This window comes from Rattus norvegicus, chromosome 1, assembly GCF_021556685.1.
Source record: "Rattus norvegicus strain SHRSP/BbbUtx chromosome 1, alternate assembly SHRSP_T2T, whole genome shotgun sequence".
Taxonomy (NCBI): Eukaryota; Metazoa; Chordata; class Mammalia; order Rodentia; family Muridae; genus Rattus; species Rattus norvegicus.
In genome coordinates, this window is record NC_141534.1 from 165,359,194 (window position 1) to 165,377,875 (window position 18,682).

The 18,682-nt window shown below is 54.2% G+C and overlaps 1 protein-coding gene across 4 annotated transcripts; it reads left to right on the forward strand.

Annotated features, from left to right (window-relative positions):
- The first annotated feature begins 5,931 nt into the window (after positions 1 to 5,931).
- Positions 5,932 to 17,837, forward strand: Lrrc32 (leucine rich repeat containing 32). 4 transcript variants are annotated; one of them, NM_001170434.3, is given in 3 exon segments: positions 5,985 to 6,037; positions 10,024 to 10,118; positions 14,034 to 17,837. In NM_001170434.3, coding segments are annotated over 2 exon segments (1,992 nt in total). In that variant the 5' UTR covers positions 5,985 to 6,037; positions 10,024 to 10,031; the 3' UTR covers positions 15,939 to 17,837.
- The last annotated feature ends 845 nt before the right edge of the window (positions 17,838 to 18,682 follow it).

The window sequence follows — 18,682 nt, forward strand, 5'->3', positions numbered from 1 at the left end:
TATGAGTGTGTCTACAAGTGTGCCTGTGTGTCTGAGTGTGTGTGTGACTTACACACAGAAAGGACGCTTTCCCCACATCTCTAGTATACAAATGAGGATTTGGGGGAGCTGGGACATTTTGTCCCTCCATACACACAAGATGTGAGCCATAGTTTGCATTCTATATATATAGTGTATGAGCGTGCATGTGTGCTGTGTGTGCTGTGGTGTGTTCTGCACGAGCCCTGCATGCTTGTGTTGAGTGTGTGTGTGTGTGTGTGTGTGTGTGTGTGTGTTTGTGTATGTGTGTGTATCTATGTGTGATGACTATGTGACCTCTCTCTCTCTCTCTCTCTCTCTCTCTGTGTGTGTGTGTGTGTGTGTATCTATGTGTGATGACTATGTGACTCTCTCTCTCTCTCTCTCTCTCTCTCTCTCTCTCTCTCTCTCTCTCTCTCTCTCTCTCTCCCTGTGTGTGTGTGTGTGTGTGTGTGTGTGCGCACACACACACAATCTATGCAGGTGCACACACATGCTTGCACGTTCATGTGAAGGTTAGAGGTCAGAGCTGAGTGGCCTCCACAGTCACTCTCCACCTTATTCATTCATTTTTGGTCTCTCACTGAACCTGGAGTTCACTGAATCCCAGGGATTAGCCTGTCTCTTAACCTCCTCTATCCCCCAACTCCTGCTCTCAGTCCAGCCCAGCACTGAGATTAGAAAGCACCATGCTCAGCTTTTAAAGAGGGCTCCAGATCCAAACTCATGCATTCATGATTGACCAGCAAGCACTTGATCAACTAAGCCATCAAGAGATGAGCCCTGAGATGACCTATCAAGAGCTTGAGAGATTGGAGACACTCGCGCCTATGTGACGTTTTGTGTCAGGTGACAGGTCTTGTTTCTGTGACCATGCTCCAGAGATCTCTGACTGTGTGGAAGGCATAGGTGTTGCAATGCTGACACACAGTGTTGGTGGAGCACGTGTATGGCCCTTACCAGCAAGTTAGTGACTGTCCTAGGATTGGGGATGTAGCGCAAGAAGCTGAATCCACTTCCTACCTCCGGGGTTCTGTGACCTTGAGCTGGTCACTTACCATCAGCATGCGTCACCTTCAGGATGGACACGATATTGTCATTGATGATGACTTAAAAACCTGACTTATTAGGTATATCAGAGCTTTTCTGTGCTATAACTCAAAAGTTGCCTAGTCTAGCCTTCCCTTACCAGCTCTGGTAAGGAAGACTAGTGATCCTGGAAATAGGCTCCTGAACTTCCAACCAAGCTCTCACGCCCATGGGGATGCCCTGAGATGTGATCCTAGGCTGGGGAGATGGCTTGGTTGGTAAATGTGCTTGTTGACCAAGCACAAGGGGATCTCTCCGTTGTCCTTTTGTGCTTCAGCTCCTTGTCCCCCCATCACACAGCCCCATGTCCAGAGCCATCCTAGTCCAGGTGCCTCTCAGAGGGAGGTCCATGGACCAGCGCCTCAACACCTCTACGGTTCACTAAAGATCTGGATTCTGGGGCCTCCAAGGTGCCAACCTGCTGAACCAGACCCTCTCTGGAGGCCACAATCCACTTTAACCACCCTCAAGAATCTCATGTTAGGAAGTGTGGGAGCAGGAATCTCTCTTCTCTGAAGAGGTTGTGGTGTGAACTGGCAGCTCTGCACCCAATGTGAAGCATGTTGAAGAAAGTTGAGCTGGGCTGAGAACTGGACTCTTCCTGTGTGATGACAGGCTGTGTTCTCACCTTACTGACCTAGAAGGGAGGAGGCAGACAGCATTCCCTGAAGTGTGGGAAGGTGACCCTAGTGGTGAGGATCAACCACCATTGTGGTAGCCAGATTCCAGAGGCTCTGCTGAGTGTGGGACTTCTAGGAAGAGGGAGCCTGATGTCTACTGCAAACTCAGCCCAGGCAGGACCCTGGCATCTGGCCTCCATCTTAGGAAAGGGCCTCAGGGAACCACCAGGACAAGGTGACCATTGTGAGAGTTTTGCCAGGCCATTGCCCATGTCCTAGCTGCTGGGTGCGTGGAGCCTGAGGGGTAAGGTCTGTGTTACAGCTCTCCCAAACCAGGCCTCCCAGGGCCTTCCTCCACACTGTTACCATCTTCCTGTCACCCATGGAACTCAGGTTTTCCCAGAGGGAAGATGATACCACCGACCAGATGACCCAACCCTACACCATCCTCTTCCACACTGCCATCAGCCCCTCACCACCCCTGACGCTGGGCTCCATTCTACTGAAGATGATCTTGAGGCCACAGTGAGGATGTTGAGCTGAGGGTGTCCTGTTCCCTGGCAGGAGCCTTGTCTTCTACCGGAAATTCAGTTCTGCCAATTGCAGTACTGCCTCATGGACCATGGATAAGGTCATACCATACCACCCTCATGACGATCTGACCTACAAATGGTTAACCGGGAAGCCTGTGAGCTGGGTCTCCCCACTTCCCAGCAGTCCCCGGCTGCAGTATTGTGGTTTCACGGTCCATGGCTCAGCACAGACACGCTATGAAGATGTTTAGAGCTTCATGTTTGTCTTAAAAGTTCTCACTTGGCACCTTGCCATTCCCTGGGGGCCCGGGGAGCCTGTAGGGGGATCAGTCACAGTGCTCACTGCTGGTACTCAGAGCCTGGAGGCCCCTGTGTGATGGCGGGGAGGGGGGTTGGAGGAAACTGGGCCTCAGCAACACCTGCTACCCCTGCATGGATGACTCGGACTTGTTCCACTAAGAACAGAAAACCAGCCCTCTGGGGGTCAGCCAGGCTCAATAGACGTGCTGGCTTCAAGATGACCTACCCAGAGGTCAGAATCTCTGAGCCTGCCCCTAAAAGGAGCCATGATGACCAAGGCAAGGGGAGATCTCCAGAAAAGCATTCACCCTGACCCCACTCCACAGCCCTCTTCCCTCCACTAAAGCCATTCATTCCCCAGTGCAAATCACACACCTAGTTCCTATGTGGGCCTGTCTCCCTGGCCCCCAGCATTGGCTTTGGCTTCAAATTCTCTTCTCTGATATGCCTGAACTGAACTTTCTTCTTGTCCCTTCAAGAGACAAGGGTCAGAGTCATGATCCTGAACAGTCATGGTCAGCACCCTGTCTGTCTAAGGTGAACAGGGGAAGAATGGGGGAAGCCAGGGTTCCGGCCCGGCAGTCAGGGCCCTAATAGCAGCTGATGGGGAACTCCCTGGCTCCCAGGAGCCCTCATGGGTTGTAGGCAGGGTCACAGAATGAAGAAGGCAGAACTGAGCACTACATTCTGGTGCCAGATGGAAACCTGTGCTTGGCTCCTGACTCCCAAGTGGTATTTACCAAATAAGGAGGACTGAGCCAAAATAGGTGTCCGGCGAAAAGCAAGGGAAACTAAATTAGGGATCTGATCCTTCTCGTTCTGTCCTACAGGTAAGCAAGGACAGGAGGCTCACAGAGGTTTGGCAACATGCGCATGTGCACATGGGCTGCATCATCGCTGGCTTTCTGGGTCACTAGCTCCTACACCTCAGGCGTTAACCTGCCCGAGCAAATTCCTCCGGAGGAGTCTTAAGCAAGTGTCTGAGAGCCACTCTCGCAGAGCAGAATCAGTAAGTAAGGACCCAGGAAATGTTATGCCCCCTGTCTGGATAGAAGCACGTCCATTAAAACACCAAAGGTCATGTCTGATCTGCCACCTAAGGACTATGTTGAAAACACCCAGTTTCTGGCAGATGGAAGGACAGAAAGCCGCCTGCCCTCCATAGGTCTTAGAATAAAGTGTGGCCCATGCCTCCTTGTGAATGAGACCCTGCTTGGTTTCTGGCATCTCTCTCCTCAAGACTCAGACTCTGCCTCCTGGGGGGTGGGGGGCATGTGGGGGAGTGTAGGGGAGGGGGAGGAGTGTAGGGGAGGAGGGAGGAGGCATGTAGGGAGGAAGGAGGAGGAGTGTAGGGGAGGAGGAAAGGAGTGTAGGGGAGGGAGAGGAGTGTAGGAGAGGAGGGGGCAGGAATGTAGGGGAGGAGGGAGAGGGGGGAGGAGTGTAGGGGAGGAGGGAGGAGTGTAGGGGAGGACTTTTACACTTCTAGATCAGCCACCCTCCTTGCTCCCTAACTCCTCAGCCTCACCTCACATCTGCCCACAAAGAAGATGCTGGACAATTTTATTTCCCAGCTTTCCAGGGCCCATGGAAGAGGGTCGTCACTGCGTTCTTAGCCCAGGCTGTCTTATGTGATCTCCCCATCCATCTGATCTGTGGGTTTACCATTTATCTCACTCTGCAGAAACAAGTGGAGGTCAGAAAAGTCAAGCAACCTTCCCCAAGTCACACAGTGTGACAGTTCAAAGGGCAGAGATGCAGAAGGTGGGGGCTGAAGAGTTCCGGCTTGGTCCTCAGTCCCAAGAGACCTCTGTAGTGTGGGGGGGGTATGCATGGTTGCCCCTATATCTTCTATCTCTTGGGGAGCCCCATCCGGGCACAAAACCCCATGTGCTTCTTAACCACAACCCCATCCCCTGGGAGCACAAGGGAAGCGAGCTGCTCATCCTGTAGCTTGGGCACCAGCCCTGCCCTGCCCCCACCTTAAGCCAAGCTGTCTGAATCTTTGTTTGTGCTCTGACCACACTCCAGAGTAGCCACAAACCCCTTTCTTGGTACATGACCCCATGGACACGAACCTGAAAAAGGTGTCGGACACCTAAAGCTGCAGATGAGGGGAGGAACATTCTCTAACATCCATTGGGTACAGGCCCATCAACTTCATCCTGTCCTCGTACTATGTCCAAAAGAGCAGCTCTTGTCATCCCATACTTTGCAGAGAGGGAAACTGAAGTTCAGTCTGACTAGATAGTACAGACAAGGGCTGGGGTGCTCCTGGGAGCCAGGACCCTGTGAGTTCCTGAGGTGGGGGTGGGGGGACAGGAAGCTTGGCTACTCTGCTGCCCTGACATCAGGGGATGCCTCCTTCATGAAACTTTTCCTGACCGTAGTGTCAGTGTTCCCACTACTCAGCACTGAATTAGATGGGAGGGAAGGCCCAGCTCCACTCTGGCTCACCCTGCTTGGTGCTGCTTACTCTCACGCTGGCTGCCGTTAAGATATGGTGGACGGCTTTGAATCTTTGCTCATGCTCTGCCCATGCTCCAGAGTAGCCACAAGCCCCTTTTTTGGTACATGACCCCATGGACGCGAACCTGGGAGAACATTATGAATGCCGAACCAGGGACTGGAACACAGTGGTAACGCTCTTCTCCCAGGATCACCCATCTTTCAGTCTAGACCCAGCAGGACACGGTGCCAGTGACTGAGAAGGCTAAGTACTTGAAAAGGCAGCAGCTTTGGGTAAGTTGTGAGACTATCATTATGCAATTCAAGCTATGCGAGCCTCGGGTCCTCCAACTGTACGCAGGGAACTGACAAGTCTCAGTCAACTGGCTTTTCATACATATTCGCCGTCCTATCCTTCACCCCAACTCCAACTCCTGGCCTCAGTTTCTCCATCCGTTAGTTGGAGACTTTGACAGGCTTAGAGATGACTTAAAGGCAGGATACCCGAGGTACGGGGGAACCCCCTCAGGGTCGTCCCAGGGCCAAAGAAGGGTCACTTCCTTCCGTGCCCGAGGTTGTCAGTCACCTCTGGGTGAGCCCACCCCCACCCCACCCCACCCCCGCCTTAGTGCGGTGGCGCCAGGATTTCCTCCGCGGACCTGCGGCTCCCCGCACCCCAGACCTCGCATGCCCACGGCTGCACGTGCGCTGCCCCCGCTCAGTTTCCTTTGTGATCCTTCTCCCTCCAGACGTTTTTCGGTTTCAAGTGCCGCCCTGGCCCGGGGCGGGCGATTCCAGAGCAGAGGTGATGTTCGGTTCCTAGGTCCGCGCAACTGGCAGGGCGGTGTTAGGACCCCGCGGCTCCCAGCCCCAGGGGGCGTGGCCGAGAGGGGTGCTATTTAAAAGGCGGGAGCCGCCCCCTTGCCGCCGGCTGGAGCGGCGCTAGAGCAGCCGGGCCACGGCGGGCCAGACCCCCGGGGTTGTGCGAACGATGTTCCGAGGAGTCGGGCGGCGGCGGCGGCGCTGAGCCAGGTAGGGGCGGCGGAAGGCGGCGGTGCCTAGGGAGCTGGGGCCGGACTCTCCTTCTGCACCCGGGTATTAGCTTATCTACCCAGGGAAGGGTTCGGATAGGCGTTCCCATTTGACAGCTGGGAAAATCGAGGCCGGAAACTCCGTGCGTGCCTCGGAGCATACAGCCAACCTAGCACTTAAGGATTTGAATTCAGGTCTGCCCCAGGCGGACATGGGCTTTCCACACCATCACTCTTGTCTCTGGAGGGGATACCCAGCACTCTGGGAAGACTTGAAGCCTCCCTTCTTTATGGATAGGAGGAATCCCCTACCCCATCTCCTCCCTGACATTTCACATCATATGCTCATTCCTTTGGGTTAAAGTCTGATCCCCTGAGATGTGGGATGTCTCTAGAATGGGCTGCCCTTAGTGATTCACTGCCCTGTGAGCCTTGAAGCTGCTCTCCCAGACCCCTTTTGCCAGTACATCATAGCAGATTGAGAGCCCTACCACTCAGTGTACTCCTGAGCCAGGCCCAGGACCTGTGGGCTCCTCGGCTACCTTAGGAAGGAAGTCTTGGCAGTTGCTTTGGAGACACAGGGCTTGGATTCTGATTCTGACTCTTCTGTTTACTGTACAAGTGACTTTGGGTAAGTCATTTCTCTGAACCACATGGTCCAGGAGAGATTTCTACAGGGTGCCAGTGGGGTCTGCACTAGTAGAGACCACACAGCACTAAGGGACTATATAGATCTGGCTCGGTCCCAGTTTTAGCACACGTAGGGCCTAGGGATCAGGCATTTGGCCTTCCCAAACCTCCGTTCCGTCCTCTGGTCTGTATATGGGAATTATAGTAATCACCTCACTTGGTGGTCATGAGAATTAAAAGACCCGTAATCGACCTATGGCTTAGAAAAATGTGTGACCTCCTTGTATAGTAGGGGCAGTCTTATTTTTATTATAGGATTGCCCCCATTATCTGTCTGTCTGTTTCCCTCTGTCACACACACACACACACACACACACACACACACACACACACACACAGAGAGAGAGAGAGAGAGAGAGAGAGAGAGAGAGAGAGATTCTTTGACACCTCTCCAATCAGAATCCAGCCACCTGCCTGCAGAGCTAGGACCTCTCTCCTCAGCACCATTGGTACTGAACCTTCAGGGAAGGACACTGTAGGGCCTTAGTGCTTTCCTGGCCACACCCCACCTCATCATCCCATGGCTAAGGATAGCTAGTGTCCGAATGGGAACTGGTGTACGCTGCAGATGAATCACCCAGGCAGAACTTGCCCTGGGGGCCATACTAGTGAGTGTTGGGACTTGACAGTGACCCAGGGTTCGAATGCCTCTGGTCTTCCCTGTGGGACTGAAGATCTCAATGCTGCAGATGGGGCACAGCAGGGAGTTTCTCCATCATATTTCTGTGGTTCAGTGGGGGCTGTCCCTTCTGGATATGCAGAAGCCCTATGGTGGGGTAGAACAGGACTTGGCAGAAGAAGGAGAGATAGGGTCCCTTTGGGCATCCCCAGCTTAACCCCAGGTCCTGACTTGTCCTTACTGCAGCCAAACTTCTGACGTAATTCAGCCACTTGTTCCCTGAGAGAAGTTTAGTGAGCATATACTTAAGGAATGAAGCAAATGAGAAATGGGGGGAGGAGGGATACAGCACCCAGGAGCTTGAGCAGGAACATCCTGGACCAGGAGGGAGCAGCAAAGCAGAGTCCCCAGGCAGCCAGGAAGGTACTGAGGTGACTGAGGAGTCTGCTGAGGGGGGAAAGGTGGTAGGAGGAGCTGATGGGCGAGTGTGTGAAGCCTGAACACTACTGGAGATTTCAAAGTGATTTGTAAGATCTGGCATGTGACTTTGAAACGTCACTGGCTGCCATGGATGGGACAGATTGTCCCGTACTGGAGGGAAGCAAGAACACAAACAGTGGAGTTGGCTGTTACAGTGAAGGTGGGCAGCTTTGAACCTGGTGGGCTAGGGCAGGGAGGGGATGGGGGGGGGATGGAGGGAGTTGGGAGACCTCTCCTCATCTGCATCCCACAGAGGAGATTTGCCTGCCGCTGTGCTCTCTATCTGGCTTCCCTGTGTCATGAGGTGTACCCACGGGTACTTTCATTTTAAAGGGTAGGGAATCATAGTGGGGTGTGCTCTGTGCCCCACACTGGGCTGTCCAAAGCTCAGCAACTTCAAGAGCCCGGAGAACACAAGGCATCTGTGGGGGACCAGAAAAGGCTCCCCAGAGGATCTGGCATCTAAGCTCCACGGGGTGAGGAAATATTCAGCTGCAGGGGAGGCAGAGGAAGTGAGGGTTCCAGAGGTCCAAAGGAAGCACACGTGTGTACATGTGTTCAGGGCCCAGAGAGAGTGGGGACAATGTCAAGTCAGGTGGGAGACAAGAGTTGGCCCAGGGAGGGCTGGCTGCCCAGGGCCTGGAGATGAAGGCCGGGGGTTTTCATTTAGCTCTAAGAATGCTGATGTTAAGCAGGTGGGGACTTCATTTGAACCAAAGGAACAAAATTTCCTCATAGCCTGCAGTGAAAGTGGAGCACTGTGGGGCAGGGCTGGGCTCTGGGGGAGCCAGGAAGGAGAGTCAAAAGGCCCATGCTGGCCCCTGTGTGTCTCAGCAAGATGGACAGCCACTGCACTGAGATTCATCCCCAGTGGGTTCTGACCGTCAAAAGAGCCGGCACAGGCCTGCAGATCTCTCCCAAGGCCGTCTTCAGAGTGACAAGTCTCATTCTCTTACCGAGCACCCACCGTGGGAGACCTTCAGGTGAAGGGCACAGAGTCTAGTCTACCATTTAGCTGTGTTGTCTTGGCTATATTCCACAACCTCTCTGAGCCTGGGTGTTGTTTTGGTTTGGTTGCTTGCCTTTTCCCTTCTATAAAATGAGACATGTGAGGAAACAGAACTGAGTCCTTGTGGGGATTAACTTAGTGCTAACCGTCAGGTTTGATGGTGCTGCTGCGACAGTCTCACAGACTGTCTCAGCTGTCCGCAACAAAATTCGACACAGTTGACATTTAACCCCGGAAACAAGGTCAGAGAGATGACAAGACCCGTGTAAGGTCACCCAGCAGGAGCCTAGCAGAGATGGAGGGAGCAGATATCAGCCCTGAGGGCTGTGGGGTGACACTCAGAACTAGATGTGGGGTGACACTCAGTACGGGAGTTAAGTCAATGCATTCAGTTGTTAATTAATTAGGTTAACAGACTGATCTGTGTTTCCCCAGCACCTGGCTCAAGTCCACAGGGATTCACCCCTGCTCAGGGCCTCTGAGGTCCCTGTGGGCCCATGGACCTGGGCAGCCATAGCCTTCAGTGAAAGTAGCTGGCTGGCAGCCTGCTGGGGTGGGGCTTCCTGTCAGTGCTCCCGCCAGCCCCTAACAATGACCAGGTCTGAGAATTCCAACCAAAAGTAAAAGGTCAAAAGGAAGGATTTGCAAAGAATGAAATGTTCCATTTGGGGCTTAGGACCTGGGATGGGGGCCTGTCTGGGGCTTGGAGGGAAATTGAGTCAGAGGCCCAACCTCCCTCCAGCCCTGCCCTAGGGTAGCTCTGTTTCCTGAGCGCCCATCCTAATTGCCTTCTACCAGGTTGGCCTTCTTTAATTTTTTGGTTACATTTTATTTATTAGAAGAGAGGGGTGCATGCCTGGAGAGGAGTGGAAGTTCAGGACCCATCATGTGGGTCCCAGATCAAACTCAGTCCTAATGGCAAAGGCCTTTATCCCTGAACCATTTCAATGGCCTCGGGTGGGTTAGGTAAACGCAGATAGTCACACATGCAAGCTTTAAAAGTCTTGCTTCCCCTGAGTAATGACTCAGCTCGACTTCAAACTTGCAATTCCTGGCCTCCTACCTCAGCCTCACTACTCTCAGCTCCCCTGAGGCCCTGTGCGCAGCCCACATGCCTCCTGCTTTCCTGGGTCCTGCTGGCGGTAGAAGGAGCCGTGGTCTCAACATTCCTCTTTCCTTTCCACCCTAGGCAGAGCCATGAGCTACCAGATCCTGATACTCCTGGCCATGCTGACCCTGGGCCTGGCTATCTCTCAGCGCCGAGACCAAGTGCCCTGTAGGACGGTAAGACAGAGTGCAGGCAGAGTAACGGGTACCTATCCCACCTTTGTCCTGAGAGGGAGGGTCCCACAGCCCAGTCCAGGAACAAAGGTTAGAGAACCAGAAAAGGATAGAGCTTTGCCTTAGTATTTAGTATTTGTTGAGCATACACTAGGCTGTTGAGCCTACTTACCCAACAATCCGATTTGTTTCCATTTTACAGAAGGGAAAGTTTGGAGACCCAACCAAGACCATTCAGCTAGTGACAGTGGAGTCTTCTGGCTCTCTATTCCTCAAGTTGTCCCTCTTATAAATGGTTGGTCTTCTAGGAAATCCTGGGCTACACAAGCTGGGAAAGGCTCCGCTGTACTGATCTTCCTGGGTACACATCCCTTCCCTGGCTGGGCTCCTGGACTTGGCCTGACTGCTGGAATGTTCCTCACTTATTACAGCCGGGTCAAATGCCACCCTGCTCAGGAAGCCTCCCCCACCATTGACAGACTGGTTTCCTCTCTTGCTCCCTCCTCTGGCTCCACGTCCTCCACTCATCTCCTTGCTGAGAAGACTGAGGTTATGTTGCTTCATGCACAGCCCAAGACTGTCTTACCTGGCCAGCCACGAGCTCCTATAGGACAGAAACCAGGCAAACATTCGGAAGACATTGTGACCCCGCAAGGCATAGGGAAAAGAGCCTCTAGGTTAGTGGTTCTCAACCCGTGGGTCGTAACCCCCCACAAGGGTTTATATCAGACATCCTGTGTATCAGATACTTACATTAGAATTCAAAGCAGTAGCAAGGTAACAGTTATGAAGTAATAGCAAAATAACTTTGTGGTTGGGACTCACCACAACATGAGGAACTGTATTAAAGGGTCAGTGTTAGGAAGGTTGAGAACCACTGCTCTAGGTATACTTGTGAGGCAGGACTAGAGAGAGACAGGCCCTCCACCAGCTGCACTTGGGCACAGAATGGATAGCTGCATAAAGAGGGCAGAAATGCCAGAAGCCCTTTCCTGGGGTCTGTGTGCCCTGCTGTGCCCACCGATTCCTTCTGGGAGACCTCCTGAGAGGCTCACACCCCAGAATAATGAGAGCCACGACCCCAGATCTCACCATGTGCTCACAGCCTTGGAGGTCTGAGGCCTTAGATGGCGAGGGCTCTGGCACCCACAGACAGAGGGCATGGGGCAGGGACTCTCTGAGAAGCATGAGATAGGAGAAGACTTTCTGAACTATCAAAAAGAGCTCTATACCCAGCTGCAGAAGAGACATGTGACCCTGTGGGCCCTAATGTAGAAGTGACAGAGATGGGATTGAAATCCAGCCTCCCCTGAGCAGGGCATTGCGGGAAACTCGCCTCCCGTGTATGGATGGGAAGTGAAGTTGGATAGCATGTCCTCCCCCTCCCCACCTCAGGAAGAAAACAGAGCAGTGGCTAACACAGCAGAGGGAGGGAAGATGCTAAACCCCAGCCAAGGCCCCCATCATCTCTGCACCAGAGACGTCTGACTGTCAGTCAGAGCTCAGCAATAAGGGCGGGGAGGGTACCAAGAGGGCCCAGCCCCTCAGGCTCCTTCTGAAGTCTGGGCTGGATCACAGAGGTGGGTACCAGGTGCTTCCCTGGACCTTTGCGGTATCTGATAGACGGTCTCAGGTTATGCCCCACCTCACCCCATTCCCCTTGGGGTCATGGTTCCTCTGGAGCTGATGTCCTGGGGAACCTTTGCTTATCCACAAAGGAGAGGACATGGGCGTGCACTTACATGGGGGAAGTGGGGCATGTACACTGCAAATGCAGAGTCCGTCGTAGTGCGTGGTGGTGTTTGTCCAGCCAGCCTGGGTACCTGGGCAGCTGAAGACTCAGTTTACACAAAAAGAAACGCACACTAGCACTGAGTTCATCTTACTGCTGCTTACAGCAGGGTGGTCCTGGGAGGTAGGTGCCAAGTAGGTGTCTGGTTTCTGTGAGTGGCAGTGATGGGGGTTAATGGGTCTGCTAGAGCCTCAGTTGGCAGCTTTTCCTGGAGGTGTAAGGCTAGTCAAGGTATTTTATGCAGTAGGCATTCACACAGGTGCCCATGTCAGATGGTGCCCCACCTCACCCCATTCCCCTTGGGGTCCTTGTGGGAGCCTCAGAGCTAGGTCAGGCGGGGAGGCCAGACTTGGGTTTCTTCCTTACTACCTCAGCCACTGGACCTCTATGGCACAGGCAGGTTACTGCCCGGGCAAGCCTTGACCTCACATCTGGACAGCAGGTGAGCTGGCTCACTCTGCTCTAATGCCTCTTTCTGTCTTTAATCTGCATATCTGGATTAGTTCTTCTCTCTCTGGCATTGATTGAATCGAGGGCCCTTACTTAAGCACAGATGTCTGCGACTCATTCATAAAAGACATTTCCAGAGGACTTTCTTTGGGCCAAGTCCAAGACACCCATGTCAATCAAAGTGGCCCCTCTCCTCTCAAAGCTCACTGTTTGCAGGTCCCCATTCGGTCATTGTTCAGGGGCACCAAGCCATGGGAGAAGGCACAGTTAGGGAGGGCCTCTGGGAAAGACGTGTTAGGATTCCCGGTGAGGAGTTCTCATACAGATCTGCTCCATGCATGTCCACAGATGGTTATGCAAGAGTGTGAGACCAGTGCTAGTTGTGGTCACTGTGTATAAACTGGATTGGGGTGAGTGGACAGGTTGGTCAGTGGCACAGACAGTCTTGATGGACTCTGTTCTGTGTTTAGGCCAAGGGTACCATAGGCACGTGGGGTTCGAGCAGTCTGTGGGCCTTGAACAGGTGGGTAGTTCGGTAGGAGTGGAGGGAGACAGTTTAGATGCAGGGGCAAAACTAAGCTGGCTGACGTAGACATTACACTCTTTGCTAGGGAGGGTGGGATACCTGAGGTGAGAATCTGGGAGCCACCAGATGGAGACATGCATTTGCATGGAGTTATGACCCTTAGAAACGCATTTTGTGGAAGGAAAAAGGAAAAGAATTGCCAAGGGCCCTGTGTTCGAATCCCAGCTCCCTCCACATCAGCTGGATGATCCTGAAGTCTCTCTTACCCTCTCCAGCCTGGACTTTGGTAAAAATATATAGTTACGTCAGAATGCCCCTTTATACCGAGTGGGCTGTTGTAAGGCTCTGACAGGGACACCAATCTGAAAGTCCTGATGTGTAAAGTAGGTGCTGGGAGGGACAAGTTAATTTTGGGATGAGAAACTGGAGCGTCCATGTTGATGTGTCCTATAAATGGTCATCCGGTTAAATTGTCATCAGGTGACACCTGTTGTGTCCTGGCATCCCTTTACCCTGCTCTGTCTCCTTACTCCTACTACCTTTGGGGTGCTGTGCTGGACCAGACCACCAGAGTGGAGCCACTGATGCGGGGGTAGATAGCAGCTGCAGAAAGGTTCAAGTCCAGAGCCCACTCCAAGTCACAGGAGGAATGTGGTCTCAGGCTAGCTGGACCAAACCAAGGAACTGGCAGGAAGGCCTGCAGGTCTCCCTTTTGCAAACATCTTTTCCGGATGACACCTTGAGCCTAAAGCTAGGACTGTATATCTAGGATGTGGCAAAGACCCAGGTGTGGAACTGGAAGCTATGGGCCCACCTTGGTCATGTTGCTTCTTGGTTCTTGATCACTGAGTGAAACATGTTTTAGTTTCCCACAGAGCAGGACAACAGTCAACACATACGTGTTCTTAGCACTATCTACTATTTCTCTGTCTACTGTTCCCTTCTGTTTAGCACCGGCAAGACTGCCAGTCAGGGACAGAGAGCAGCATGGGGGCATCAACTGGGTGGGGGCAAGGCTAACATCCCAGGTCTCTGGGGTAAGCACCCCATGCTTGGGGAGAGGGTGAGCATCTTTCCTACAGAACCCTGTCCCCATCTATTGTACTGTCCCCATTAATGCCAGCTTCCTTGCAAACCTTGCTCTCCCTAGGTGAACAAGGAGGCCTTGTGCCACGGCCTCAGCCTGCTTCAGGTCCCCTCGGTGCTCTCATTGGACATCCAAGCTCTCTACTTGTCCGGGAACCGGCTGCAGAGCATCCTGGTCTCCCCGTTGAGCTTCTATACAGCACTTCGCCACCTGGATTTAAGTGACAACGAGATTAGCTTCCTCCAGCCGGGGGTCTTCCAGGCCCTGCCCTACCTGGAGCACCTCAACCTGGCCCACAACCGGCTTGCCGCGGGCATGGCATTGAACAGTGGTGGTCTGGGCCGCTTGCCCCTTGTGGTCTCCCTGGACCTGTCTGGGAACAGCCTGCATGGCAGTCTGGTGGAGCGGCTGTTGGGTGAGGCTCCGAGGCTGCGCACGCTCTCCCTGGCAGAGAACAGCCTCACTCGCCTGGCACGCCACACCTTCTGGGGTATGCCAGCCATGGAGCAACTGGACCTTCACAGCAACGTCCTGATGGACATTGAGGATGGTGCCTTTGAGGCCCTGCCCCAGCTGACTCACCTCAATCTCTCCCGCAACTCCCTCACGTGCATCTCGGACTTCAGCCTCCAGCAGCTGCAGGTACTTGACCTGAGCTGCAACAGCATTGAGACCTTCCAGACGGCCCCAGAATCACAGGCCCAGTTCCAGCTGGCCTGGCTTGACCTACGGGAGAACAAGCTGCTCCACTTCCCTGACCTGGCCATGTTCCCCAGACTCATCTACCTGAATGTGTCTAACAACCTCATCCAGCTCCCTACAGGGCTGCCCCAGGACAGCGAGGACCTCCATGCACCGTCGGAAGGCTGGTCAGCCTCTCTACTGTCCAACCCCAGTCGGAATGCCAGCATCCACCCCCTCTCCCAGCTCCTAAACCTGGACCTGAGTTACAATGAGATTGAATTGGTCCCTGCTGGCTTTCTTGAGCATCTGACCTCCCTGCGCTTCCTCAACCTCAGCAGAAACTGTCTTCGATCCTTTGAGGCTCGGCGAGCGGGCTCCCTGCCCTGCCTGGTACTTCTGGACTTGAGCCACAATGTGCTGGAAGCGTTAGAACTGGGTACCAAAGTCCTGGGGTCCCTGAAGACATTGCTTCTGCAGGACAACACCTTGCGAGAACTTCCACCCTACACCTTTGCTGGCCTGGCCAGCCTGCAGAGGCTCAACCTACAGGGAAACCAGGTCAGCCCCTGTGGGGGACAAGCAGAGCCAGGTCCCCCAGGCTGTGTGGACTTCTCTGGGATCCCCACCCTCCATTTTCTTAACATGGCGGGGAACTCGATGGAAACACTCAGGGCAGGCAGCTTCCTCCACACCCCACTTACTGAGCTGGACCTCTCTGCCAATCCTGGTCTGGATGTGGCCACGGGAGCCTTGGTGGGCCTGGAGGCATCCTTGGAGGTCCTGGAGCTTCAAGGCAACGGGCTGGTGGTACTGAGAGTAGACTTGCCCTGCTTCCGTCGTCTCAAGCGCCTTAACCTTGCTGAGAACCGCTTAAGCCACCTGCCTGCTTGGACACGGGCTGTGTCCCTGGAGGTGCTGGATCTGCGGAACAACAGCTTCAGCCTCTTGCCGGGCAATGCCATGGGTGGCCTGGAGACCAGTCTCCGGCGGCTGTACTTGCAGGGAAATCCACTCAGCTGCTGCGGCAATGGCTGGCTGGCGGCCCAGTTGCACCAGGGCCGAGTGGATGTGGACGCCACTCAGGACCTCATCTGCCGCTTCGGCTCCCAGGAGGAGGTGTCCCTGAGCCTAGTGCGTCCAGAGGACTGTGAGAAGGGGGGGCTGAAGAATGTCAACCTCATCATCATCCTTAGCTTCACACTGGTCTCCGCCATAGTCCTTACCACGCTGGCCACCTGCTGCTTCCTCCGCAGGCAGAAGCTCAGCCAACAGTACAAAGCCTGATGGGGCTGGGGGAGCCTCTTCCCACTCCCTGAGGAAGCCAGAGGGGCAGGGAAGCTGGGGTCCAACTCAGGTTACACAGTGGCCAGGGACTTGGTGTCCCACACACTGCCACGTGGACTACATACGTGGTCCAGCTGTGGCGCTCAAAGTGGGACAGTTCACTGAACAGGGGATGCCAATAGCTCTCCACTGAGCATGTTTCAGGCCACACCCATCTCCGAGTACTAGTAAGTGAAACACGTGCCTATCCTCTGGCAAGAGAGGCTGTCACAGAACCACACAGTGACCCCGTCGTATGATGGGCTTGAGGTGGGGAGGCGATGGGCCCCCAGACCCTGCAGCCCCCAGCTGGTCATGGAGAACCATCCTGACTGGCCCGTGAGACTGGCCCGTGAGAGGATCTGTCTGAGCCTTTTCCACCCAGAGCTCTGTCGCATCTGCCGATAATGACTTTCAGCCTCTCTGGAAATGAAGAACTTGTGACCTGAAGAGAGAGCCAGAACTCACCCAGAGGTCTTAAATCTAGCCTCCTGGGCTAGACTGCAGCTCCACAGAACCAGCTTCAAGTGTGGTCACCTAGGCTTCCACGAGGGCCCGGGCCATCCTGTGGCCTGCCTCTGACAGGCCTTTCTCTCCAGCACGCTCTTCTACACACACACTGACCCTGGTGCTGCCTGTTCCCCAAGCCCCTGCTCAGGCCTCCTTCCATCCCGGCCCCACCCTGGCTTTTGAGCCAAGAGAGGGAGAGCCTCAGCAATCTGGTTCTGCTTTGTGCTCAACTTAGCAGCTGCAGAGGCAAATTCAAGCCAACTCTCAGAGGTTTCCATGTTATCTGGGTTACACACAAGAAGAAAACAAGGTTCCTTACGTGTCTCCTCTGAGAGCCTCGTGGCTGAGAGAGATGCCGAAGCCAGAAATGAGTCAAGTCCATGCCCTCCCACCTCTGGGGCCGAGGCCTCGCCAGTGCGGTGCCTGTAGGCTGTCAAGTGGACAGGAAGGGGCCCTACCCTAACCAGGATCCAAGCATACCTGCTGCGTATACCCACTCCCTCTCAGACAGGCACCCACAGACCCTCTGTCTCCCTGCCTCAGTGACCCTTCTCTGTAGAAGAGTATGAATTCTTCCTTCTCTTCTTGCTTCCCAAATCTCATCCCTGGAGTTTGAAACCATTGGCTGTAATCTCCCCACTGAACAAATAGGGAAACTTAGGTGCAGGGCCTTGCTCAGAATCACACAAGTCAGTGGAAGAAACCGTGGGGGGGGGATGCAGCTGCAGCTGCAGGGGGTTTGCTTTGTTTGCTCAAAGCCCTGAGCCCCATGCCTGCATTTCCCTCCTCTCAACAGTCACAGCAAGGCCGGCTATCATTCCAGTCCTCACCAGGCATGGGAAATAAGAGGGTAGAACCCCCCCCCAACACACACCCGAGACACACACACACACACACACACACACACACACACACACACACCACTCACTCTCCAGACCCATGGGCTTCAGGGAGAAAGGGGAGCCCTGGGTCCAGTCACAGAGCTTCCATCATCAGCTCCTCTGTGCTCCGCCCACAGGCTGCCACAGCATCAGTAACCGTCCAAGAAGATGAAAACACCACTCTCTGCCCCACTCTACAGGGGAGGGAACTGAGGCCCAGAGAAGGTTAAAGGCTCAGAGAACCGATGGGCAGATCCGGGGCTAGAACCCTCACTGGGATAGCTCATGGCACTAGGTGCTGCTGCACACGGCACTCCTCGGCCTGGAGGCCAAGGCCTGGCCCCTGTGCCCGAGCTCTGAAAACACTATATCAATGCTGCTCTCACTTCCCAGGACTGGCCTCCACCAGGCCCTGGGACCTGCTCTTTGTATAACTCACATGAATGTATTAAAGTATAATTTTGGAGAAGCTGCAGCCTGCCAGCCTGCTTACTTCAGTAGCCCATACCCTCACACTTGAGTCCTGACCCTTTCTACCCCCATCAGGGGCTTTTGATCCTTGTGAGGCATCTGCAGGGGGTGGGGGGGAAGGGAGAATGAGGCTCTTGGCCTCTGTGCCCTACCCCAACTCTAAAAACTAAAATGCCTGTGGCTCCTTCCTACCTGTCTGCAGCGATGTGCCTGCTGCCTTTCTCTGTGCTCACACTCCCCATCTTAAAACCAGTGAAAGGCCCCGTACCACTTTCCCATCTCGCCTTCCCTCACTCTCTGTGGCAGGTCCCCTTCCCACCCCACCCCACCCCACCCATCTCCTCAGCCCACCCTACCCTGCCTTAGCTGAGGTCTACCAAGGCCTCCTTGCAAGATCTCCGCACTTTTAGACCTTTGTCCCTGGACTGCAGGGCCCCTCACCTCACCTCAGCCTCCTTAACTCCATCCAGGAAGCTGTCTTCTCCTTCTCAAGCTACTTGTTTTCCAGCCTCTCCGTGTGCCACCTCCAAATGATGGATGTTTAATCTGTCCCTCCTAACTGCTTCTATGGAAACATCCAAGCATCCCCTGTCCCACACCCCAGCCAGAGAGTTACCTGTCTCCTGGGGGCTAGAGACTCCAGGGAGGATTTAGTCTGCAACCAGGTCAACTTGGAAGAGGGTGGGGAAGAGAGGGAGGGAAGGAGTGAGGGAGGGAGGATTGAGGAAGAGAGAGGAACTGCCTCACTGAGGGCAGGCATGGGGAAGTTGTCAAGAGAGTCTCAGGGAGAGCAGCATCAGCTCAGCACCTAGGCACTTGCCCTCTGCAGTCTGCTCAGCCTGC